Source organism: Tenebrio molitor, chromosome 8, assembly GCF_963966145.1.
Source record: "Tenebrio molitor chromosome 8, icTenMoli1.1, whole genome shotgun sequence".
NCBI classification, from domain to species: Eukaryota; Metazoa; Arthropoda; class Insecta; order Coleoptera; family Tenebrionidae; genus Tenebrio; species Tenebrio molitor.
The window spans coordinates 14,146,111-14,173,791 of NC_091053.1; the positions used below are offsets into that span (position 1 = coordinate 14,146,111).

The 27,681-nt window shown below is 36.5% G+C and overlaps 2 protein-coding genes across 9 annotated transcripts in view; both read left to right on the forward strand.

Moving 5' to 3' along the window:
• LOC138136532 (uncharacterized) overlaps nt 1-7,408 on the forward strand; it is a 34,245-nt gene extending 26,837 nt beyond the window's left edge. The window contains exons 2-4 of the mRNA XM_069055756.1: nt 6,872-6,953; nt 7,003-7,221; nt 7,268-7,408. Of these exons, the coding sequence (XP_068911857.1) occupies nt 6,943-6,953; nt 7,003-7,221; nt 7,268-7,346 (309 nt within the window). The 5' untranslated portion in view covers nt 6,872-6,942 and the 3' untranslated portion in view covers nt 7,347-7,408. The remainder of the gene's footprint in view (nt 1-6,871; nt 6,954-7,002; nt 7,222-7,267) is intronic.
• LOC138136524 (protein tramtrack, beta isoform-like) overlaps nt 1-27,681 on the forward strand; it is a 108,262-nt gene that overhangs the window by 34,421 nt on the left and 46,160 nt on the right. The window contains exons 4-6 of one of the 8 annotated variants that reach the window (XM_069055745.1): nt 5,129-5,255; nt 6,330-6,554; nt 6,606-6,742. The exons of 4 other annotated variants lie outside the window; for them this stretch is intronic. In XM_069055745.1, the coding sequence (XP_068911846.1) occupies nt 5,129-5,255; nt 6,330-6,554; nt 6,606-6,687 (434 nt within the window). In that variant the 3' untranslated portion in view covers nt 6,688-6,742. Of the gene's footprint in view, nt 1-4,323; nt 4,543-4,589; nt 4,788-5,128; nt 5,256-6,329; nt 6,555-6,605; nt 6,743-8,689; nt 8,793-8,853; nt 9,073-9,121; nt 9,307-27,681 lie in introns of those variants that run through there. 3 more of the 8 variants (XM_069055748.1, XM_069055746.1, XM_069055747.1) reach the window with 3 other exon arrangements.

The following is a 27,681-nucleotide window of genomic DNA, read 5'->3' on the forward strand; positions in this document are numbered from 1 at the left end:
TTATTGCTATTTATTTGAAAACGAACAGTGTTTGTGTTTGAAATACGAACTAAAATCATCTTTATTTCTAGTTGTTATAATGAGCAAAGTAAGTGAAATTGCGGCCAAAGCTAAAGAATCTTGACTGCAAAGTTTTCTATTAATTCTATTCATTCCTGATTTAAATAAAATTAGGAAAATTTTGACGTTTATTTTGAAGTAATACCCAAAATTGACTAGCGGCCGTTTTACTATCTTTATGGACTAGTCCATAAACAGATAGTTTGTGGACAATAAACGATATCGTGAATTATAATACAATCGAACATAAAAGAGTTTATTTTTTATCAAGTTTTGTAGTTACAGTATAAAATGTGTAAAAAAGTTGACAACTTTCATGGATTGGCATTGTTCCTTCTCCTGTTGCATAATGTTAAACAAATAGTGTCTCTCAAATTTTTAGCAGCAAAATTATTTTCATCCTGAAATGCTATTTCTTCTCTTTCTTCATTACTATTTTCATTTATAAATTCCATGCCTTCTTGAATGTATTGTTCAATAGTCAGATTAGCATGATCCTGGCATATATTGTACAGGATGCAGTCACAGTCGCTGGAATAAATCAGTCCGATTCATGTCTAGATATTTAATTAGAACCTTCCAAAAAGAAGCGCAAAGATTCTTTCAAAATGCTCGTGTAGATACGAAGATACGTCAACCTACGTCGTTCGAAAACAAATGTCAAAAACGTTACACCAACCTCCTACTACCGATACACTGGTCAGAGCGTTATTTCACTTTAGAGCGACGTTCTCGAACGCACCCCAGATATCAAACGTCGTTTATCCAGCAAACGAAGAGCGTCAGTGGTGCCAAATAAACCGTACCTACCAACTAAAAAGACAACATGCGTTTGAAAAAGAAAAAACCACGTTTTACTAAATTACCTACAGGTTTTTTTAAACGCTCGTAATAATGACAATCTAAATCACAGACGTATTTTATTGATTTTCTATTTAGAATAATTTATTTATACATAAAGACGGACTAATGCCCGGTTTCTGAAACGGCCCAATAACTAACTGTCCAGACAAACATAAATTTACAACCAAAGTCGAATTCCACTAGAGTTTCTGTAGGACTATACGTGATGGGGGAAACGAATTCGATCGCAGCGCACGAGGTGTCGAAAAAGTGCACTTAGGGCGGACGAACTTTTATGATTGTCACCCTGTGTTTTTTTTTTATATAAATAACACGAAAAGTATGCTTCCTTCACGTTTCCTTTTTAATAAAACGAAATTCTGCCGCTACATTCATAATAAGTGTCCTACCATTTTCTAAGTGGGAGATTATTCTACCTCTTATCTATTTCGTTGAAATGAGGCATTGAAAAAGTTGGTGTAAATTGATAGAAAAATTTTTGATAGGTACTGTCAAGTAGACAATTAATTGACAAATACTTAAAACCAAATTTACGTTTAGTGGAGTAACGATAGACAAAAATACGGCGTTATTTCGGAACCGGTAGCAAGAGTTCCGATTATAATATATTTTTTTTTTATGTCATGAATACAAAATACTAAAACCTTTATAGGTTAAAAATTGACGCTCATAGTGGGAAATACACTCACCGGCACAAAAAGCGACTCATTATGATTTCTTTAATAAATAATCTTGAAATTATGTTTGTGCTTATTTTTTTTTATAATAGTTAAATTGGGATATTTTCAAAGATCGGGAGTGCTATGGTCACCATGGCAACCGAATTGTTTTGTTTAAATAAATTATTGAAAAATTTGCGCTACTTCCATGTTGTATTTTTGTCGGTTGTTTTACGTGTTAAAATTTTTAATTTGACAATACGAGATACTAATTCAAAATACTGTTCAAATTTTGACAATTTTTTATAACACATTTTTTTTTCTAAAAAATAACTTTTATCATTTTTCATTAAAATCTTATCTCCTGTGTTTAATGTTTTGTTTGTCGGATATTCTTTGACAAAGAATAACTTAAATAGCACCTACCAATACAACATGATACCAAAAAAAAAATCTAAGACAATGAATTACTTAAAATTCAAAGTGAGTAGAACTCTTCAAACGATCATTGTGACGGGTGTTGGTAAAAAATATACAAGAGATGCTGAAAGTAAAAATTTATTAAGAGTGTATTATAAAAATTAAATATTTTCCCCGGTTTCATCTATATCATTTTCATCTAAAATTGTTGATGGTGGGCAATTACAGTGGCCTATTTTTGAACACGTTGTTTTTCAGGAATGGAAAAACAAAATAATCAAGGCAAGTTGTTGGTACAGTTGGGTCTAAAAAAAACGGACATCAAAATTGTGACATTTTCATGTGACATTCTTTATTGTCAATGTGACAGTTTATGACAACTGGAACATTTGAAGAATTGATCAGACGTACCTACTACCTTGCCAAAAATAAATTACTCCCTATACCTATTTCGAGCTTTTAGAGAAATAACGTTTTTCATGTTGTGTAACTAGAATTTTCAGAAGTAATATTGAATGCCTAAGGTTGGTTACTATGAATTGAGGGATTAAGTTCAATTAAATATGCCGACAGAAACCAAAATTGATTGTGAAACGAAAAATCATCTATCACTAAGCGAGGCATTAAACATTGATTTGCAACTGTGACAAGGAATTAGCCACAGCCTTACATTTTTGAGATATCTCTTGTCTGCCACCAGAAACCACATAGCCCCCAACCTAACCAAATTTATGGCAACCTAGTATCGAATATCCCTAAATCCTAGAGAGTAATTTATTTTTGACACGATTGTAGCACAGTTATTAACTAAACTGTCACAATCAGTCTAAATAAGTTTAAATATAGGAAGGGCGGTTTCACACTTATGACTGTTATGTCAAAAATTATGTCTGGTTTTTTTTTACTCTCCACTGTAAGTGCCTTGAAAGTCCGGAAACTTTTGTTGAAATTCCTCGAAAACTAGAGGTGTTGAATAGGATGATTCGCCGTTTCTGAAGTAACACTGCACATTGAAAATGTTTTGCTCTGAAGTGAACACATTTTAATAGTCAATAATTAATAATGACAGTTCTCCATTGTAATGACGTCTGATGACATTTGAATTACATTTTTACGTGTTGCCAACTGAAGCGTATTACTCACGGACCTCTGGATTTTTTTTATTTTCGATCGCATGGTATTACTAAACACTTTTTTGTCAAAAACCATTAAAATAATTATATATTTTCTTCAAAAAATTCTAACTATGCGACTCTAGAAGACAAACTGAACGTGTTTCTATCTGAGCCGGTCAACACCGGGCTACCGAACATCTGCCTATTGTTCTTTTTCTACATACAATTAATTCCAAACAAGTTTCAATATAACAATATACTCTTCCCAAAGTCATTCTATATTGTTCTCTAGTATTTTTCTTGCGAAAATAACGATTTCTAACTGGAAAATTTCAGTTTTTATAAATAAACAATAAATTAATGAAACAAACAATGAGCGGCAATTTTTAAGCTATAAAGGTTTTAATATGTTTTATTTATAACACATTAAAAAAATTTCGTTCAAATCCGAGCTCTTGCTACCGGTTCCGAAATAAAAACCTAACGTTACTCCACTAGTTAGGAAAAATTTTATTTCCCGTTTTTTTTTAAATTCAGCTGTACGCTAAGAGTTTTTATAACTAGGTATGGTGGTCGGCAAAAAAAGTTAGCCATGTTATGTCAGTGTCATTAAAGCATTGATTACACATTTGGATTTTGATGTGACAGAAAAGTGATTGCTAGTTTTTATTGCCGGCCATTGTGCATAGTTTTTAGTTATCTATTGCGTTGCTGCCGTTTTCACTTTTTGAGAATTTTTTTTAAACTGAAAACTGCATAACAGTTTTTGCTATAAAATCGGGGTCTTTGTTATGCTATGCTATGCTACTGAAACACCTGTCCGTCCTTTTTGACACACCCGATATAATTCGTGTATACTTTTATTTATTTCATATCAATATTTAAGTGAAAATCATGAAACCCACTTGGACTGAGTAATATCACGTTGACAGTTAAACCCCATTCATCCATGTTGTGATCAAGAAAAAAATGTGTGCCCTGCCTTAAATCTTTTTGCACAAATTTATTTTAAAGTTAGATGCATAAAGCCGTGCAAAAAATACCACATATAGCACTGGACTAATATGCCTTTTCAATTCTCGTGTAATTATTGCCCTCGCTGCACGCATATAATCAAATGATGTTCGGGATGAAAAGAATGATGCACGTTAGTCCTTTGCCAATCCTCAAACATTATTATTGGTACAAGTTTTCTTTTACTTTAGATATTTGGTTTGCGCCGAATACAAAAGACTCGCTTGCAAAGCCAGAGCTCAAATACCCGTGGGAGGTTCACTTAACGACGTAATCCTAAGAAAAGAACACAATCATCCACCGTTTCAAGAAGCCAGCATCAAGGGCGACTTTTTAGCTGTCCTAAAGACGCACATCGACTGTCGTCCCACAGCTCCTCTCAAACAAATTTATGAAGGGGCGGCCATACTGTAAGTCGTAACGGCCATTAAAAAATTGTTTTTTAACTCGCTTCAAGGAACTCGAATTTTCTTGTGTTTCCAGTCATCCCGAAGGGGCAGAGCTGTGTCCGTACAAGAAAATTGTCACGTCGATGCGAAGGTGGAGACAGATCGCTCTAGCGTGAGGAGGACTGACGTGTTGTTTTTGTTCGGTTACTATTTAATTCATTTGTTACAGTTTGTATTTTGATTTTTAATAAAATTATTGTCGATGATGCTTGGTTTTCTTATATTAAAAAATCTGGGAAAACCAGCTTGTACTTGTTTTGTTTATTTTGATTCGAAAAATAAATCTATTGACGCAGAAAACTGGGTGATGTGTTTAGTTCAGTTGAGGTGGACCAGTGGTCGTCAACAGTTTTCGAGAGATGAGGACGCCCAAAAACGCGCCGTGTCATACACTTTCACACAAAAAAAAAAAATTGTTTGACGGAAAGACAAGAATTACGTCACGAAACGGAAGTATTTTGGTGTTTGCACAGCCTCTTGCCGTGAAATCATTTTTTTCAAAGAGGAAAATTGCATCAGGTGCTAGCTAATATTCTGTTATTTTTAGAACATTTCAAAATTCAACGCAGTTACGAAGAGGCATCGGCCCCCAAAAAACGAATAAACCGAATGAGATTTGTTGTTGATGGATTTGTCTATCACAATAATGTTATCGCCGGTACTCCGCCATTACGGTAAATATATCATCAAGTATTTGTTTTACCAAGAGATAATAGTTGGAATTTGTTGTCTGCGATGTTATCGACGACAGGACACGGTACTGGGTGTTTCAGATTGTCTTCGTAGTGGTGTCAAATTATACCGGGTGAGCTAACAAAAAAAAAAAAAAAATGGTTGCTTTGCGAAGTGACAGTTCTGGTGAAAAATTATTTTTTGTACTCATAGCCTTGAAAGCAACGCTTCCAACATCCAACGGTCGCTCCGAAACGAGTGCTTCCCGATCGACTCGAATGTAAAAATTGCAAAAAACACTGGCCCTTTGAGGCATTCAAAAAAAAATCTGTCTTGATAATAATAAAATTTAGTACATAAGACACAACTTCCCTGGGTTTTCCTCCATTAAAGAATTACGGAAAGATTAATAATCGTTGAAAATTGTTCCTACAAAATTCACAAATTATTGCAAAAATTGAAATATCAAGTGAAGCAATTGTTTCTAATAACCAAAGATCACTGCCTACTTGGTTTTATGTTCGTTTATGTTTAATGTATTAAAACAAAAAATGTTAATTTAATTTTCGTCCAAAAAATATTGTACGAACCACTTGCGTGAAGACATCTTCCGTTCATTCGCGCGTTAATTAAAGGCACTCGTTCCTTCGTCGCTCGTGCTTTAAAACATGCGCTCATGCGGGAACATCGTCTTCCCGCACTTGGTTCGTAAATAACTATTAAGGCTCTGTTTAACAGCGTAAACGTATACTCACACTGGAATGTTTGATTTTTGATATGCCAAAATGTGTATTTTCAATTTTTTTTTAAGCTAATGTGATAAATGTCAAATCACAACATTTGTTCAAAAGTTCATATTGAGTGATAATTTATATCGAAAAGAAACCACTCAAGATAGATTTTTTTTGAAAAATGTCAAAATTTTTATTTTCAACATGTCTGTCAAAATGATCTCAGTTTGGACGTGAATTTAGGCACTTGAACGTTTTGATGGAACACCCAGTACACTAGCGCTGCACTAGATCGCTTTTGGGTATAGGGATTTTTTGTTTTTCACCAAATTGTCATTCGGTCAGCTATTTGGGGTGTGCGGAACACAAGAGATCTGGATGTCGTGGGCGAGCAACAATCCCGGTTGGAGGAACTCTGAGCATGTTAAAAATGACCCAACCCCACAACCACCCCCCGGACGTGAACGCTGAAGAAAAAGACGCCTTCATAAGAGAGCTGAAGAACGCCGTACGGTCCAACTCGATGGAGAAGGCAACGCTGAAGAAGGTCTACGAGACGGTCGCCGAAGTGTAAATACTGGTCCAAAATGTCGGGGAATATTTTTGATTTGGTTTTTGCAGATACCCTAAAGCCGCAGAAGAAATACAATTCAAAAATGTGAGTTCGTCGTTGCACAGATGGCGAAGAAATCCGTTTTTGTAATTGTGCAGATTAAGAGAATGTAGTGTTTGGTAAAAAAATATACGTATCAAGTCTGGTCGCAGTTTTTTTTCAATTTGATTTAGCATTTGAAGTGTGAGTTAAGTATAGAAGATTTAAGGAGTAAAATGTGACAGTTTGCTTTTACCAGTGGAGTAGATACTATCTGTGGTTGTTGTTGTTGTAGGTAGGCGAAAGAAACCCGGCGACAGCAAAATTTTTTCTGAGGGTCATTTATACGTAATCAGCAAATGTGCCATGAGGAAATGGTAATAGAGAGAGAATCGTCGTGGTGTCGTCTTGACAACGTTTTTCCAGGTATTTGAGGTGTTCCAAAGCTAGCAAGTTGGGCTGCAAGGCCAGAGGTAATTTCACACTGAACGAAAGACCGCGCAAAGTGGTTCTCACGCACCCCCACAACCACCCCCAAGACTACAACGACGAGGTGGCGCTGCGCTTCATGAAGAGACTCAAGATGGTCTGCACGAGCGGGGTCAACCTGCCGCTCAAGACCATCTACCAAGACATCGCCAAAACGTACGTCGCGATCTTGTTGGGTCAGACTGTCAAGATTTTGTTTCAGGTATCCCGAAGGAGCCAATCTGAAGCCGTACTGTTCGGTGAGGTCCTCGATGGCTCGTTGGAAGATGGCGGAAGCCTGAAAGAATTTTGTTTTGTAAATGAGTTGACAGTTCGTGCGGCAAATAAAGGCGTTTTAGACGTTCACTTGTTTTTTACTGGTGAAACAAATTTCAGCCGACGCGAATCCAGTCAGTGATCCTTGCGATTGTTCCAGATGAAGTGGTCCAGAAGGTGAGGACAGGACGGCTCTGCGTAAATGGGTACTATTACATAACGGCGTACGTTAGAGGAAACAAACGGTAAATGTGACATTGACAGTAGAGCGCTGCGGTCGGTTGTCAAGGTCGTAATGGCGCCGCTGTTGTAGCTATATGCGGTGCTGCAAGTCCAAGCAGCTCGGTTGTCGCTCGCGGGCGGTCCTCAACCTGAACCTGCCCCCGAACAGGACGGTGGTTTTCCGCCCCCACAACCACCCACAAGACAAGAATGAGAAGCTCACCATGGAATTTTTGGACCAGTTGAAGGTCGCCTGCAAGAGCGGAATCGACCTCTCGATTAAGAGCATTTACGACAGTGTTGCCAGAATGTGCGTGGGTTGTCCGGATTGACGTTTTAACTTGTCGTTCAGTTTTCCAGATGGAGCCAAACTCAAATCGTTCGCGTCGGTTAGGTCATCGATGGCGCGCTGGAAAATGGCCGAAGCTTGACGGTTTTGTAAATGATCGAGGCAATAAAGAGATTTGACGTTCGTTTGTTTTTTAATGGTAGAGACATTTTAGCCGAAGAAAACAGTGATCTTGTTCCGGATGAAACAATCGAGAAGCTGAAAGCAGGACAGCTCTGTGTATTATTACGTAATATCTCTTGTTAGGGGAAACAAGCAGCAAATGTCAAATTGACATTTCAAGGTCGTAATGGTGTCGTTTGACAATGGTCTTGTAGCTATGTACGGTGCTGCAAGGCCAAACAATCGATTGTCGGTTTAGAGCAATTTTGAATTTGACACTGTCCCCGCACAGAACGGTGGTTTTCCTCCCCCACAGCCACCCCCAAGACGAAAACAAAAAACTTGGGATTTTCTGGACCAATTGAAAGCTGCCTGCAAGAACGGAACCGACTTGGTCATAAAGAAAATTATGGGACAGTGTTGCCAAAATGTCTGGGGTGTCTGGATTGACATTTCACTTGTTTAGCTTTCAAGATGGAGCCAAACTCTTTAGTAGTACTCGTCTGTCAGGTCGTGTATGGCGAGGTGGAAGTAACAAACTGACCAATCGGCATTGATTTGTTAATAAATAAAGAAAACAAAATTGTGTTGTTTTATTTGTGCGGACCGCGAACTGAACACACTGCCATTCACCTCTAGCATAAGTAACCTGCCACCTGTACCTCAGCATTAATACATTTTTTTACTTTAACGCAGATACTGTGGAGTGTAAATCTAAAAGAAAAAGGAACATGCCGAGATATATTGTTGATGGATTTGTCTTTCATGTTAATATCACTAAAGGGAAGCCCCCCATGATGTAAGTATAGAACGTGTACTTAAGTAACGAGCGAGTGCACTTGTGCTTGCGATGGTTTCAGTTACTTGCGCTGCTTGGAGTACAAGCGGTTGGGGTGTCACGCGAGGGCGGTCATCCCGTCGGAGGGCTCCATACAAGACATAAAGTTGAACAAGCCGCACAACCATCCTCCGGATTTTGCCGCCGAAGAGAAGATAATCTTCATGAGGGAGCTCAAGGAAGTGATGCTGAAGAAGCCGAACGTGTCGCCCAGAACTGTGTACACCACGCTCAGTGAAATGTACACAAATTTGGTTTTGTTTGGTTTTGGGTAAAATGAGTTTTTGCAGGTACCCCAATGCTGCCAGAGAGACCCCTTTTGATTCCATAAGGCATAAGCTGAACAGGTGGCGGCGACAGTGTGATTAATAATATACTTACTTAAAAAATTTAGTTGGGGTTTTATGTAATAGGTCGTCCTAATCTTTTTATTTATATTTCAGAATTTATGAATAAAGAAGTCGTTCGAAGCGTGTTTTTGTTTTTTTTATGACCATTTTTGTTTATCAAAAGGCCAATAAAATCTGCGAGATAGATTTTTTTGGCTGGATTAGATAATGCGAAAGCGAAAAAAATTACTCATTCACATTTCTTCACCGGTTCATTTTTTTCTTCAGTGTGTGACAGTTGTCAATTTTAGAATTGTCAAACTGTTGAAATTCTATTTTTCGAATAATTACGGAGTTCGGAAATGTTTTGGTCCACCCTGTACATTTTGTTATCCAAAAAGGTTCTGTTCAAAAATGCTTATTGTTTATTTTGAATTTAGCGCCAAAAATGTATTTTTAAATCTGTTTTAGCTCAAGAGGAAAACCTTTTTGGAATATTATACAGCTTCTCAATATTTAAAAAACACTACAATGTACAGAGTGAATGTTTCATTTGATTCTAATCCATGTTTGTAGTATCGGAGTTAAGTAAAATTTTCTCTCACCCTGTATATTGTAAAAATATAAATGGAATATTTTACAATCGTCTCTGTACTTTTCACAATATTTGATAAAAAGATGAAAATGTACAGGGTGAATGTTTCATTTGACTACGAAGATCCACATTTTTTATCAATAAGAATTTTTAAAAAATTCTCATGCTCTATACAGGGTGTTATTGAAATGTGTGACCAAATTTTAACCACGAGCTACTGGCTTCACGTAGAACTCGGAAAAAATATTGAAAAAATTCTTTGTCAAAAAATAAAATAATTTTTGAGGTACAATTTTTTATAATCGCTTTTAGTCTCTCACAACCTCGTAGGTAAAGTTTTGCCACATTTTAAAAATACACGGCGTATATGATATTTTATAAAATGTACGCCAATGCGACGTAACCGCTAGGAAATATGCTTTAAAACAAGGAAACCGCCTTGGTGTACGTTTTATAAAATATGATAAACAGGGTGTATTTTAGAATGTGCGAAAATTTTACCTACGAGGTTGTGGGACAACGTAGAAGACTAAAAGCAATTTAAAAAAATTGTAGCTCAAAAAATAAATGTCATTTTGTCATGCATTTCAATAACACCCTGTATTGTGTGGTGGCAAACAAAATATATATTTTTATTTTTTTTTTAGAAAAGCAAAATTATCAAAGAACATTTAGTCTTATTATTATAACAAGGTTGGGGCAAAAAGGCAAAAAAATCTCAAGATAATTTTTCTGACATTAGATGATACAAAAGTGAAAAAATACTCATTCACACTGTATATCGATTTTTTTAAATCAATTTTTTTATTTTGTTTTAGTTCCTGGGGAAAAAGGATTTAGAATATTTAATGTAATAATAAATATGACAATGTACAGGGTGAATCGTTCATTTGGCTCTAGAAAATCCACATTTTTGTATCTTGAGTTAAAGAAAATTTTCTCACCCTGTATATTGTACGGTGGCAAAGAAATTATATTTTCTTCTTTTTGTAAAAGCAAAATTGTCAAACTGATCAGATCGTCGCAAAGTTAGTCGGAATTGACCATAACTTTTATTTTTACATGGAAAGTTGTTGATTTTGGAATGTAAATAAAAATTTGATTTCGATCGTTTTTTATGTTATTACTAATACCCAACATGTTCTCTCCGTCCTGGATGCCGTACCCCCTTTGTGATAATTTAATTTTAAATTTTCTTGGCGTTTTAAATTCAAATTTATTTAATGGAATAGCAATAGACAGTGCGCCCAGTGCTGATCCCCCCTGCTGATTTGGTTTCTTCTCCTCAGGTATGTTTCACTTTATTCGGAGTGCCTGGGCGGGGGACCTTCTAGTGACTCAGGAGCAAGTTTACAAATGCGTTCAAACTGTTAAGGGCAAGAAGCTCTGGAAGTGTTATAAACCAACGTGCCAAGCCAAATGTTACACAAAGAACGGAAAAGTTGTCGTCAGGATGGGCTTGCACTCCCACGACATCCCCAGAAGGTATCTCAAAGAAAAAGCCCACCAAGGAAAAATGTTTGTTAAAAAACTGACATAACCCGGAATTGCAACCAATTTCGATGTGCACTATTTGTTGCTTGGAGACTTATCCGCTTTGATCTGTAATTTTCGACGAATAAAGTCTTTCCCACAGTAGCAATTCACTTGAATAGTCGACCCAAATACCACCCGCACCTCATTTTAAGAAAAGTCGTTTTGTTAACCTAGGCAAAGTCCCGAGCCTCGTTTCAAAACCTTTGAACTGTGCAAGTTCTTTTCTAGGTATATTTTAATCGTGGCAAAAAGTACCCCATCATGATCGTCGACAACTTTCAACACAAAATCGAGCGCATTTTCCCCCACAAGACCGTCTGGTGCTGCACCCACAAGAACAAGTTTAAGTGCAGGGTGAGAATGATCACGACGGGGAAGGTTTTGCACATCCGGAACGGTTGTCACAATCACGTCGCCACGTTTGAAGGAGACTGTAAATTTTTAGTGACGCAGAAAGTGCAAATTGTCCGGAGGGCTTCGCAAACGTGATGACTGAAAGATTTTGCCGTTAAAAAATACTGTGAGATCGAAAAAATTAGAGTATGCTGTGACCAAACATTTCAGTTGGTAATTCGTTAAGATTTCAATTAGCAGTTGTCAGTCTTAAAAGTTAGGTTAGTGATTATACAGGGTGTTTTTTAAATGCAAGTACAAAAAAAGACTGGTAATAGGTGAAGATGAGTAGAACTCATACACACAAAAAATTATCTAATAAAAGTCTTCGTTTTCGAGATAATTAAAAATAAATTAAATTTTGGTTAAAATTGACGCTCCTGAATTAAAGGTAATTAAAGACGTAATTGGGGTTGTCAAGCAACAATAACAATTTTGTTACTTGTTATTGCTATTGTTTACTATTGTTGTGTCTGTGGCGTAGAATGTGCATGGACAGGGTTAGTTTATCTATACCGTTTTAGATTAGAAAAAAAATGGTTTTCTGGACTCTTTAGAATCTCCATATGACCCAGGTTTTTTTTGATACTAGCATTTAAAAAACCCTGCATATAATAGTATGTTAAAAAACAAGTTTCATAAGACCAGTCTTGACGCACGAATTTAAGTTTAAAAAATGAGTGGCGTAGCCACGAGTTATTTTAAAGAATGAATGCTTCAAGGTCTTACGAAACAAGTTTTTTACACTATTTTTTGTAATTTGCCCTTTTTAAACAAAACTTTTGACTTTAGTCGATTTAGAGATTTTTGTGGCGGTTGGTAATGTCGTTTAAAAATTTGATCTAGTGGCCGTTTGTTTTGTCAAAATTCTGTCACAAAACACGAATATGTAAGATAATCAAGATAATCTTGCATGTACGCCCCCTGAAATACGTGAAATTGCTAAAAAATACTGTCAAATTTTTCCACTGGACACTTCCTATTCTTGACACATTTTCTAATGTAAACTGACATGCACGACAAGATAATTCCGCATCAAGCTTTGCCAACCTAAAAATTTTCGTAAAATGTTCCGTGAATTAATGGCTATACAGACATCGCAGATGATGACGTGGCGTTTGTTAATATGATGTCTATTAGAGAATCAAAGTGGAGGCAAATTACAAAAATTAATAATGACAACTACTATTGTAATGAAATGACATTTGAATTAAATTTTTACGTGCTGCCAACTGAAATGTATTAATCACGGGCTTCTCGATTTTTTTTATTGTCAATCGCATGGTATTTAAGTGAGTACATATTAAACATTCACGATTGTTTTAAAGACGCAGCAGGCCAAGAAATGTTTTTGTTAGATTGGCGTCGTGTCCTGTCATGACATGTCGTTTTTAAAGATTCGTCTTGTCAATGCCGTAATTGATTTAGTGCAATTCAATTCAATCACAATGTTGCCAACTAAAATGCCAATTTTCATATGTCGTGTCAAAACCAAATAACCACCAACACTGCAATCTACCCAGAAAATCAGCCGGCAACGTTGTGTCTGGCAACCTAGTCATATCAAAATTGTCATTAGTACATTTAGGGCCAGTTTATAGAAAGAGAATGAAACATTTAATTCGAATTAAATTTTAATGCGCTATTAACCCATGAATCCGAAACTTCGATTGGTTCAATCTGATCACGTGTTCAATTAATCTCGCATTTGATTACGATTAACTTAATCTCGCTTAGTGTAATTTTGTTTTCACCAACTTAATTCAATAGGTGGTGGTTATTTGGTTTTGGCATGGCTTATTATAGATAGTCCGAATTTGAAACAATCGTGAATGTTTTATAAGCATTTTTACTGTGATTATTAGTTATTTTATTTGAATAAAGTTGTTATTCAGTTTTCGGTGTTTTTTTTAAATCTTTTTATTTAATACTAACAAATTTTCCGGACAATAAGTGTCAACAAAAAGTAATGTTGGAAATCGATTTCAGTTGAGGCTTTTGACGTTCTGGTTTTGATCAAAATAATTAATAAAATTTTCACAAGCGGGAGATTTTATTCTCGATACAAGTTCAAGGATTAGTTATCTTTATTCATAAAAATATAATTCCCATAACATTAAATGTGAAATTTCTGAATTGGAATAAATAAATATATAGGGTGTTCATCCTAAACGATTGATAATGACAAACAAATAAAAAATTCATCAAAAAACATTTTATGGTTAAATAATTATGTTTAATTTAATTTGTTTTGTTAATATACTGTCATCAAAATGTGGTAAAGTTTGTCCAGCGAGAGATTGGTTGACATAAAAATCACTAAATTCTACGTAGAGAAAGTATCGAGCGATCAAATTAATTTGTAATCAGATCATCCATGGATTTGAATCCGTATGTCTTTGATATGTTGAGATCTAACCTGTGTTTCGCGCTGCGATTATTGGAGCGTGGAGTTCAAGTAACGACATACGATTTTGGATTCATGGATAACTCGATTACAAATTAATTTGATCGCTCTTTAGTACCTAGCGCACGTAAAATTTGAAATATATCCTTTAAGCAGTAATACTTTTGCCCTGAAATTAAGCTCTAATTAATGTATTCTAGTGCATTTTGTAGTGTTGCGTTAATTTAATGCAATTTAAAATCTCCCAATCTCTCGCTGGACAAAGTATATTTTGTGACAAAACATTGTTATTAGTATTATTAATCAAGAATCACAACTTTTAACATTCGTATTCAGCTAATCGAAATTTTGAATATTTTTTTTAAATGAAACTTGTTAATTCAAGAAGATTCTAACATAAAAACGTTTGTGTGAAACATCAGTTTCAAAAAAAGTTTGAACAAAATTGTCTTGTGCAATAATTAATCAAAATTAATAGTATTGACAATCATTTTGTTTTTTCGATCAGTAGGTATAACTTTCAAGCGAGGGCTTTTATTCTCGGTGTAGTACAAGTCCAGAAAGTAGTTATGTTCATGTTTATTTTCGTTTTTTCGTAATCTTGTTACATAATTCGCATTTTATCTTTTTTGTGTATAATTTATACACTTTATTTTCACATATTTTCCCAATTTCCGCACAAATTAGTCAACAATAGTAGATTATATCGGGTGTTTTTTTTTTTAATTTCACCTCGTAGTAGGCGTTGAAGAGTCGATTGTGTATGCACCACTCGTGTAAAACGTAAGATTTAAACAGCTGATCCGTTTCCGTAACCTGTATAGTGAGTTCACAATCGACTCTCCAACGCCTACTATGAGGTGAAATTTTAAAAAACACCCGATATCATTAAGTGTGTAGAAGTGAGTCTTTTTGTGCTAAGCCCAAAGATTGAAGACCGAGACGAAGTCAGCAGCTGGGCAAAGCACAAAAAGATCTACTCTGAATGATATAATAGTAGTTTATTTAACGAGTTCGTGTGTAAATTGGGCTCAATTTACACAAGAACGAATTGAATACGTTTTTTTGTTCAACGAGCCCCTTAAATTGTAAGATTGAAAATTGTCATTTTACTGTAACTGCACAAACGAGTTCATGTTCGATTTTTTTTGTGGTCCGCTTGAAGATAAAATAGTTTTTGTTCGACACTGTCAGAATTTGAGAATTTTCTCCTGTGTGAACGGATTTTGATAAATGTCACAACTTGTCTTGTCAAAACGAAACGTCAAGCTAATTTTAATCCTTTTGGACCAGTCCTTACATCGATATGCAAAAAAATAACGTGTACAACACGTTATGAAAGTCTCCTTTTTTCACTTATTTGCTTGATTATTATCAATCTGCAAATTCATGAAAAAAGTATTACTTTCATAACTAGTTATACAAATAACTATTCGTTAATTATTTCACGGATTTACATTTTTTTTCGAAACTGATACCTATTTCACGCAAACCTCTTATCTTCAAATCTTGAATTAACAATTTTTTAATAATAACATAATAATAATGTTTTATTAGAAGACACCATATTTTTCCTAACAGTATACAATTGTACAGTAACAATAGTAGTTTATTTAATGAGTTCGTGCCAAAAAAGGCCCAATTTACACACGAACGAGTTGAATACGTTTTTTTGTTCGACGAGCCCCTTAAAGGCTCCAAATCGCTTAAAATCTTTAAAATTAGCTTGACGTTTCGTTTTGACACGTTGTGACATTTATCAAAATCCGTTCACACAGGAGAAAATTCCCAAATTCTGACAGTGTCGAACAAAAAACAAATTAAATTAATCAATATTATTTAACAATGAAGTATTGAATTTTTTATCAGTTTGGCATTGTCAACCATTTCAAATGATCAATCAGTATACAGAAGTGTCCCAAAAAAGAAGACGAGTCCATAACTCTCTTATTTATCGGAGGATTGGAATTATTTATACACCAAATTAAATGAATAGGCTACAAAAGGGTCTAATAAAAAAGTATGTTCGTATTTGAAAAAAAACATTTTTTTGACAGTTTAACCTTGAAACCCCTGACTACGTGAATTTACTAGGTCATTTTGTAACCTATTCCCAACCATTTAATTTGGTGTATACGCTGCGTTTTTTATTTCGCTGAACATACAATGTAAAATGGCTATGTTCAGTTCTAAAATGGACAAATCAATTCATTTGAAATAGGCAACCAAACTTACAGATTCACGAATTTTATGTTCAGTAAAAAAAAACTCACTGGAGGTATTTTCATATTTGGTGGCGGAAACAAAAGACTGAGAAATGTCACAAAAATGTTTTGTCAGTGTCAAATTTCTCATAAACGCCGTAAAAAGGAATGTCTAGGTAAATTTAAATTTTCGCTAAATTGAAAAAATAAACCAATTTTTGTCAGTGGTTCAAAAGGAAAAGTTATTCTCATATATTCAAACGTATTACACATTTTGTCTCTAGTTCGACGATGAATAACTTTCTTATTGCCAATTTGCTGCATTTCTGTCGAAATCACGAACGTCTTTGAGAAATTTGACACTGACAATACAATTTTGTGACATTTCTCAGTCTTTTGTTTCCGCCATCAAATATGAAAATATCTCTACACCTTTCAAATTAATAGAATACCTATAGTAAATTAAAAAACTCGTGAACTGTCAAAATTAAATTTTAAATAAAATGCTTCTTTTGACTGTACTTGGGTATAAAAAAATTTCGCTAGGGTGTACCCACGTCGAAATCTAGTTACAAAATATATTTAGGTTATGTTTTCCTTTTTAATCATTGAACTAAAAATATTTTGAACACTTGAAACAAAATGCAGCAACTTAAACAGCAATTTAATCAAGTTTATAAAAAACACAAAGAAAAACAGAAGGTGACACACGATAAACTGAAAACCGGTAAAAGCTAAATACTAAATAACCAAAATTGAAAATCGCTTCCCATACCTGTCTGAGTCAGATTCCGCTAAGGATATATTGGGTGGAACATCACATAGGTAGTTAACCAATCAGCTGTAATTAGGTTTTCATTTTCACAATGCAAGATGCTGTTTCTCCACAGTTGGGTTAAAATCAGAAACGTTTTTTGTTGAAGGGATGGCTTTATAATATAATAATTTGTTATGGCCCTTTTCTCTCGCGCCAATAGAACCACCACAGTTCGTTTGAACTTTCCATTTTAACATTTTTACAAAATGCACTAAAATAATTTTGCAATTTATTTGACAATGTCAATTTAAACAAATGAATAGTTTGAAAAATCAAAAAAATCATAGATACCAATCGGGCAATATGAAAATAACTAGTGATTTAACCAACCTAGCAACTGCAATTTTGATTTTGACAGTCCAAATGTTTTTTGAATGGACTTTACTCGGATTCCTGATTTAATTTTTAAATACCAAAATACATTGAATGCTTTGTAAAGTGTATTTTGGGTTGTATTTTTACCTGGTCAGGCTCGTCATCTTATATGAATAACCCAGTAGTAATTTCATTTTTGTAATGAACCAGAGTTACTAAATTTAGTAACGTTTGTCATGTGAATACACCTTTTTACTGCGAATTTAGGTTTTTAAAAAGTTAAGTTATGGGTCACGTCATTTGCTTCTACAATTTTGTACTTTTTCATTACGTTTCCACTATCTCCATGAGTAATTTCTTTTTTTCACAATCGGTTAGTAACGTACAGCTTTTCGAACCTCTTAAAGGTTGGAAAGTGAGCGATTACCCGCGTGCAAATCAACCGGTCAGTAATGGTCAAAAAAGGAGTCAGTAATGAAACCCATAACCAGTCTTTGGACAGAATAGTCTCGGACAAGTTGACCAGTACAACTTTGCGTAGTATCCCGCTTACATACAGGGTGAATTCGAAATACGTCACAATCTTAAAACCCCAGGATCTTCAGGAAATGAATAAACCGAAAATGTGCTTAAACATTTTAAATTCATAAAGTCCAATTTAACTTAATTCCATCCCGAATGAGACGCTTCTGAAAGTTCAAATAAATCGAAACATGAATATCCGCAAAAACGATTTAAAAACCGAGAGTGACAAAAACACTTTAAACAGACAGCCGCAAAAACGTGTAACATTAAGAGTGAAAACCAAGTGAAAGGAAAAGTCAAAGCAAAAACCACAGCTACCGTAGTTACAATTATTAGACACAATGTTCAAAATGCCGGTCGTGATTTCTAATACACGCCTGTGCCCTTCGATGTAGATTGTCCCGAACCCTTGCAAAACTTGCTGCATCGTCCGGGATTTGCGCTGATGAATATGGGTGTTAAAAACTCCGTTAACACTATTCGCATAAAATCAGGTTGATCGACGCACATTTGAATCACTCACAAAACTCTTGCTGGCGAATGCAATCGAAAGGAACCTACCATTTTCCCGTAGACAACAACCAGAAATGTTTGCGAATGCGGCACACGACCCGCCGGAAACTTTTCGTGATACAAAGCTCGGCCCTTAAGCCAACACCATCTGCACTTCCGTAACAAAGTACCACATCGGTCATTTAACTATTGGTATAATTTTCCATGATAATGGCACACTGAGAGTACTGAGACGCAAAATTCGAAACAAACAATAGCCGAAGGTCGCACTGAACGCAACTAATGTGCACGCGGTACTAGCACCCGCGTAACAAAACTTTTTGCACCTTTTTTGCGTTGCACTCGATAACTTTTTAAATCTTACTATCCGGCCTAACGTGATATCAGTGGCGTACTCAACTTTTGTGGTTGAAGTTTATATGGCTTTTCTGCCCTTATGCGGATCTATAGCGCAAAACTGAGTGCACGTGATTTTTACAATTGGTTTGAAGATCCTGGGGTTTCAAGATTGTGACGTATTTCGAATTCACGCTGTATAAACACGATTCAGCTAGCTCGTTTTAAATAACAGGCGAATCAGCTAGTATGACAATTTAAATCTTTGCCAAATGTCCAATTTTTATTTATTTTGTAAAAAAATCTAACAAAAAAAAAAAGTTCCAGCTAGTTCGTCATTACAAAAATGAATCTACTATAGGTAATAATTAAAATCCTCCTCGTCTTTTTTTGGGGACATCTGTATATTGATATTTTTTATTTTTGTCCCAAACGTAAAAGTGCATTTTCAGTTTATTTTGCTCCAATTTGTCACGAAACCTATTTTGATTTTTTTTTTCTAGAATTACTTAAGAGAATTATTTTTCATTTTCAGTACAATGTGACTAGTGTGTTGTTTTCGTCGGTCAAAATATCGCAAAGAAGTGCAAAAAGTGATCCGCACCGGTTGACCTCACGCAAACGAACGTCACAAATTTGTTATTTCGTAGACTCAACCGTTGGGTATAGCACTCATCATCGCCTCATTCCTCAAAAATATTCGACTGTAATTACACAAGAGGTTTCATTTAGTCGGAAAAATATTTTTTGCAACGAAAACGTATTGCTTAGCAATTAGACGAGAAAAATTGGTACGATAAAAGCACGACGGCCGTAGGCCGGAGTTGATTTTATCGTGCCAATTTTTCGAGTCTAATTGTCAAGCAATTAGTTTGAGTTGCAAATAAATATTTTTCCTGACTAAATGAAACCTCGAGTGTAATTCGGCGAGACAATTTAATGAATGAACAATGCAAATTTAATTTTTTTATTTGGTATTAAAGGTATTAGATGCCTAGCAACTAAAGGTATAAGTTACCTGAGTGTTTTTGCCGGATAAAAGTTAGGGCAAACTTTTATCCGCTGTCAAAGTGACAAAATCACAGCGCCTTATGAGATTTTTTATACATGAATTAAATTGTCAATGAAAATCACCAGTTTTTACCAATCTGCCCAAACTCTGAAAAATATATTCAGACCAGAATCTCCCGAATTCTAAATACGTATGTATTGCTCTTCAACTAAAGTTTCCAATGAAAGTTTTGTGTTTCGGTTCTTCTGTACAAGTTGCGTCATTCATAATCAATTTTTTGTAGGAATAATCTATTTCGACTCTGGCATAAAACACCCAAAGATCATCTTAGACAACTACGACTACAAAATCAAAGTGCGACTAACGAACAAGACCGAATGGATTTGTTCTTCCTACTACAAAACGAGGTGTCCCTCGAGAGTGACAACCACAGGGAAAGTGGCAGTCTTGAAAGGCGAACACAACCACCAACCCAACCCTCAAAGAAAATACAACCAAATGATGTATCAGATTGTCCAAATTGTAAAAGTTTGAGTGCATTAAAACTTAACGTTCCAGACAAAAGATTTTTATTTGTTTCGAGCTGCAACATCAGCGCACCATCTTCAAGCGTGTGTTTGTTTCAGGAATTATATATTTTGACAACACTAAAAAGAAGTATCCAAAGCTGATACTGAACCAGCACGACTACAGACTGAAGTATAAGACACATGACAGAACGTTGTGGAGATGTTCGACTTACTCTAGGACTAAGTGTCTGTCGAAGTTGCTCACCACGGGGAAGACTGTAGTGGTGAGCGGCACACACAACCATCTCCCCAAGCGAATCAGAGACGTCGACAAACTACCCTACCAGTGCGTCTCCATCATAAACCAAGACTCTACCCACTTGAATAAAATTTGGCATCGTTGAGATTGTTTCAATCACTTGATCCCTCTGCCCACGTGCTACTAACCCTGAGTGTGACAATGTGTACATCGTAACACATATTTTTTTAGGTACGATATTCTTCGACGTAGGCAAGAAGTAAAATAATCCTAGACAATTACTCCTATAAAGAAAATACAAACAAATGATGTATCAGATTGTCCAAATTGTAAAAGTTTGAGTGCACTAAAACTTGACGTTTCAGACAAAAGATTTTTTGGCCTCCTCAGCTCTAAATGATATGTTTACACATTTTGAACAGCTACGGTATCTTGATTTTTACACACTAACCAAACAAACTACCTATTTTTACCGCACGGAGTGTGTAAACTGACACGAAAATTTTAAGCTTTCAGGGACCTCCAAAAAAACTGTTAGCGTATCATAAATAAAGCCCATTTATACTAAGACAAGATACCGCTACCATTGATCCCTTCAGTTTCCAAAAATGAACATAATTTCATTGTTTTCGTCTAAAGCCTGATGGCCCTATATTGTGATGTACATCGTAAGCACGTCAGTTGTCGGTATAATAGATAACTTTCTCCCATTGCATTAATCAAAACATCAGTTTTTCACAGGTTTTGCAAAATTATAGGTTACAACAAATTTCAAATTTGAGAAAACGGGTAATAGGTCGTCGGCCAAAAAGATTAATACATTAGGTACTAATGCGGTAGTCTACATTTTACAGCGCGAGGTTTTTAGATTGAAACACGACCGCAAAGCGGGAGTATTTTAACAAAAACCTTGCGCTGTAAAGTGTAGCCTACCGCTTTTGTAATGTAAATAACTATTTATTTGTTGTCGAGCTGCAACATCGGCGCACTGTCTTCAAGTGTGTCTTTGTTTCAGGAATTATATATTTTGACAACACAAGAAAGAAGAATCCAAAGATAATACTGAACCAGCACGACTATAGACTCAAGGATAAGAAACAGAACAGTACGTTGTGGATATGTTCGACATACTCTACGACTAAGTGTCAGTCGAGGTTGCTCACCACGGGGAAGACTGTAGTGGTGAGAGGCACACACAACCATCCCCCCAAGCGAAAAAGAGACGTCGACAAACTACCCTACCACTGCGTCTCCATCATAAACCCAAACTGTACCACTTGAATAAAATTTTACACCGTTGAGATTGTTTCAATCACTCGATTCCCCTGTCCCACGTGCTACTAACCCTCAGTGTGACAATGTCTATACATCGTAACACGTATTTTTTTAGGTACGATATTCTTCGACGTAGGCAAGAAGTACCCCAAAATAATCCTAGAAAATTACTCCTACACTGTCCACAAGAAGATGCAAAACAAAACTCTCTGGTTATGTCCGTCTTACTACAAGACGAAGTGCAAGTGCAAGATCACCACCACGGGGAGGATCGTGCGGATCAGCGGGGAGCACAACCACACGCCCAGCGGCGACAGCACCAAGTTTAAAAATATGTTGTCGCAAGTCGTGTCGATCGTGAGAACTTGAAGGAACAGTTTGGTGCAAATTCGGACTTTCGGGAATTCTATCTCGTGGAAAATAATACGTTTTGATCTAATTGTGTTGTGTTTATTCTGAAATCGGAGAGAAATTGATTTGAATTCGATCACACAAGATTTGACAGTTGGTGGTGGTTTCGCAGTTGGCGCTGGTGTCAAATGTCAAATCAAGTAATGCAAAGGACAGTTGATTCTGGCGCCAATGCTCTTTGATCGGCCATCTTGCTAATTACACAACGAGGAAATTTCTCCTGATGTTAAAATAATAATTTTATTAACATCAGGAGAAATTATGTTTATTATTCTACAATTATTTGTTAATGTTCCAATAAAAACAACTAAGTACAATGTTTTTTTGTTTTTCTTTACACCTCTAAGCTGTCACACCTCTGCAAGTAAGTACGTGGTGAATCCACTTTTTTTAAATAATTTCTTTTCTGATTTGTTTTTAATCACGTTTTCACAATTGCAACTATTTTCTGACAAAACTTTTACTTTTAGGCATTTTGTATTTTGACATGGCCGTCAAACACCCCAAAATCATACTGAACCGTTGCACCTACACTATCAGCAGAAAGTCTTTTGACAAGACCACTTGGATGTGCACTTCTTACTACAAAACCAAGTGCAAATCTAGACTGACCACTTCAGGAAATTGCGTCAAAGTCAGTGGAAACCACAACCACGCCCCCAACGGCGACAGCGAGAAGTGTAAAAATATGGTGTCGCAAGTGGTGTCGATTGTGAAAACTTGAAAGAAACATTTTTAGCGTAAATTCGAACTTTGCCAATTCTAACTTACAAAAAATAGCATTTTGATTTAATTTTGTTGTGTTTATTTTTAAATGGGAGCGAAATTGATTTTTATTCGACGACACAAGATTTGACACTTGGTGGTGGTTTCGCAGTTGGCGCTAGTATCAAGTGTCAAATCACCGGAAGTGATGCAAGTGACAGTTGATTCTGACGCCAGTGCTCTTTGATCGGTCATCTTGCGAATTACACAACGAGGAAATGTCTTCTCATGTTTATTCTTTATTGTTAATGTTCTAATAAAAACAACAAAGTACAATGTTTGTTATGTTTTTCTTTACACTTCCAGGCCTGTCACACCTCTGCAAGTATTTACGTGGTGAATCTACTTCCATGTTTTTAAATTATTTCTTTTCTGATTTGTTTTTAATTGCGTTTTCACAATTGCAACTATTTTCTGACCAAACTTTTACTTTTAGGGATTTTGTATTTTGACATGGCTGTCAAACACCCCAAGCTCATACTGAACCGTTGCACCTACTTTATCTGCAGAAAATCTTCTGGCAAAACCACTTGGATTTGCACCTCTTACTACAAAACCAAGTGCAAATCTAGACTGACAACTTCAGGAAATTCCGTCAGAATAAGCGGAAACCACAACCACGCCCCCAACGGCCGCCGCAGGAAGAAGCTTAAAAATATGGTGTCGCAAGTGGTGTCGATTGTGAAAACTTGAAAAAAACATTTTTGGCCCAAATTCGGACTTTTGCCAATTCTAACTTACGAAAAATAACATTTTGATTTAGGTTTGTTACGTTTGATCCAAAAAGGGAGAGAATAGATTTTTTCTGTTTTATTTCACGGTGCAAGGTTTGACAGTTATGGTGGTGGTTTAGTCGTTGGCGCTAGTCTCGGCTGTCAAATCGCCGGAAGTGGTCAAATGACAGTCGATTCTAACACTATCTATTTTGTGAAACACACAACAAGGTAATGTTTCGTAACATCTTATTTATTATTCTAGAATTTCCTTATTTTTATTAATATTCAAATAAAGACCACTCCAACTTTTCTCTTGTTTTTCTTTTCACATCCAGACATCCTACACCTCTGCAAGTAAGTATACCTAGTGAGTCTGCTTCTAATTTTTTTATTATCACATTGGCACAACTTTGTCAATTTTTGATTAAACTTTTACTTTTAGGGATTTTGTTTTTCGACATGGCTGTGAAACACCAAGATCATACAATATTTTAACAAGACTGTGAACTTAGTACAAAACCAAGTTCAGATCTAGACTCACCACTTCAAGAAATGGCGTCAAAATCAACGATGATCACGATTTCTGCGGAGAATTTCCAAAATTGTATCCGTAATAAGAAAAATAAAAAAAAGAGATTGTTGAACTTTATTAAAATGGCGTCCGCCATTTTATCGAAATTTGTCATTTTGTTGTTTTGTAATAAACGTGTTACATTTGTGATTTGTGTAATTGGTTGGTGGTTAATTAAGTATGAAGGGTCCAATCTCCAAAAATTTACCAAAACACTGTTTAATATTTTTCAGGTGTGATACACTTTATGCCCGGTCAAAAACACCCCAAGTTGATCGTCGAGAACTACAGTTACTTAATAAACAAAAAAAAAGTAGACAAAACGATGTGGATGTGCTCTTCGTACGCAAAAACCGGATGCAAATCAAGAATCCACACCACCGGTCGGAAAGTCATAATAAATAACTTTCCCCACAACCACGAGACCAAACTAAAAGAGGAAGACTTCAGCCAGATGGTGTCGCAAGTTGTCGACATCACCAGGTCGAAGAAGTAGCTCGATTTTTGCGTTTCGTGCACGCAACGGTTGAACTTCCGCCTAGTCTGGTGTACCCTGAATAAATCGATTGAAACAGTTAGAATAGTCTTTTTGTCACATGTTACGATTAGTATTCCCGTTATTTTGATCGTTTTTCGTTTATTTGCTGTTTTGCAGGTGTGATTTATTTCGTTCCCGGCAATAAACACCCTAAACTGATTCTCAACTGTCACGACTACATAATAAACAGACGGATGCAAAACAAAACGATGTGGAAGTGCGCCTCTTATGGCAAAACAAGTTGCAAGTCGAGAGTCCACACGACCGGCAGACAGGTCTTGGTCAACGGAGTCGCGCACAACCATCAGCCCAGACTGTCCGGGAGTGACTTCAGCAAAATGATTTCCCAACAGGTGTACATAGCACACATGTAATGTACCAAAAATAAATAAATACTGTCTGTTTAAAGTGTTGGTTGAAATGATCCCGTTGAATACCACACGGACCCGTTTTGTGCGTCTCTTATGTGGTGTTTTGCAGGTTTGATATTCTTTATTCCTGGGACCAAGAACCCGAAGTTGGTGTTGGATGGACACGACTACATCATAAACAGGAAGAAAAAGAACAAGACGTTGTGGATTTGTGCTTCTTACGGCAGGACTAGTTGTAAGTCTAGAATCTCCACCAGTGGGAGGGAAGTTTTTGTGAGCAATGGCGACCACAACCACGAGCCCAGACTCAAGCACCAAGACCTCACCAACAAAATCTCCCGAATCGTACATATTGTAAAACATAGATCTAGTTGTTCAAAAAATTATTTTTCCGTGTAATTTCTTGTGGAATTAAACAAATTTTTCTAGATTGTCATGTCTTCATAACTGTCAAGACTGTTACTATTAACACAACTGTTGGTAGCCCTGTCGCTTAGAACGTCTCCATCTTGTTAATACTGTGTCATTTTCAGGTTATATTTATTTTGATATGGGCACCAAAAACCCCAAAATAATCATGGAGGATTTCGAGTACCTCATGTTGAGGAAGAAAACAGACGCGACCACTTGGATTTGTAAAAAGTACTTCCACCCGCAGACAGAGAGGTGCAAAGTGAGAGTGGTGACGTCACAACGAATGGCGTACATCTATGGCCGCCACAACCACATCCCCAATCTGAAAACAAACAGACATAAAGATTTGCTACCCCAAGTCGTCTCGATTATTCGGAAAGACTAGTTTTACTCAAATTGTGCGGACTGTTGTGGTGAAAGATTTTATCTTGTCAGTGAAGGGTGGCTCAGTGCACTTGTACCATGTGGGGTTGGGGTTAAGACGAAGCGACATCTCGAAACGTGGGTTGAGGGGGCACAAAATTTAAATTCTCTTCCAAAGACATTTTGTTTTGTGTTGGCTAAACTACAAATATCCCCAAATCTTGGTACAAGTTGGCACCACTGAAACGACACGTTGACAGAATTTGCGTAAGAAAAAGTTTGAAATTGTGTTAATTCCGTGAAGAATTCGTGTACTTGACTCAACATTTCATTGTCGGGAAGGTCCAAATTGTGCACGTGTGTAAATCCCAGTGTTGGCCGATCTAAACAAAGTTGATTCGTACTGGTGAGGTTACAATTTTTTCGCCCCCGAGTACGAAACTTGTAAGTGAGAAAATTTCGTAATTTAAGGACTCGAATTGTTTGTAACTGTGAAATTGATTTGTTCGTGTCATTTCTGAGTGAACCAGTGACGGTCAAAATGTTTGTCAGTGCGACCAAACATTTTGACCCAAAAACTTGACGTTTGAGGTTAGGTGCGTCATACATTTCACTTTTTGTCTCAGAGTAAAGAGTTGGCGCAGGTCACAGTGCCGCCACCTTGTCAAAACTTTCACCACAGCACTCCAACCCGCCCTGTACCGCCCTGAACTGTACCCAGTTGAATAAACCATTTTACAAGAGCTGGTCTCGTCACTCACTAACAATTTTGTTTGAGTTTGCAGTATTGCTCGGTCCACCCTTAATTATTTTGAGAAGAGAAAAGGTTGTGTGCTTAGTGAATGTATCTAGCTGAGAGTTGCCGTTCTCACGTGGTCTTCCTTTCAGATATAATATACTTTGACGTTGCGACGAAAAATCCGAAGATTGTTATAGACGACCACGACTATCTGGTCTACCGGAAGGAGACGAACAGGACGATCTGGAAGTGCAATCACTATTTCAATTCGCGGGAAAACAGATGCAAGTCGACGATAGTGACCAGCGGCAGGATCGTCCGCATCAACAACCACCAACACAACCACGAGGCCAAGCCGAGGAAGGACAGGAAGTTCAGGAACTTGCTGTCCCAATACGTCACCATCCAGCGCGACCCTTAGACTTTAGCGATTCTTGTCGTAGATTATATTTGTTGGGATTTTGTAGAAGTGGCGGTACTGTTTACTAATAAATACTGAATGTCTCAAACATTTTTCACTCGATCTGCGACACTTGTATTCCTAGTGGGACTTGTACAGACGAATGAATCACTTGTGGAAAATGTTGTAGGGGTCGTTTATTTCGGTGTCGGAGATAAGAACCCCAAACTTTTCTTAGACGATTACGACTACCTCCTCCTGAAGAAGTACCCCGACAGGACCACCTGGATGTGCACCGCCTACTACGGACGCATCAAAGACAAGCAGCACAGGTGCAAGAGCAGAATCGTGACCAGCGGTAGAATCGCCTACGTCACAGGCGTACACAACCACGAACCCCGCGTCAAGAACAGAAACAAGTACAGGAACATGCTCTCAGATATCGTCACTGTAATCAGACAATAATAATTGTCACAATAAATCCTACCAACCTTCTGTTTTTCTTTTATTCACCGCACTCGCTCTTTCACTGCGTCT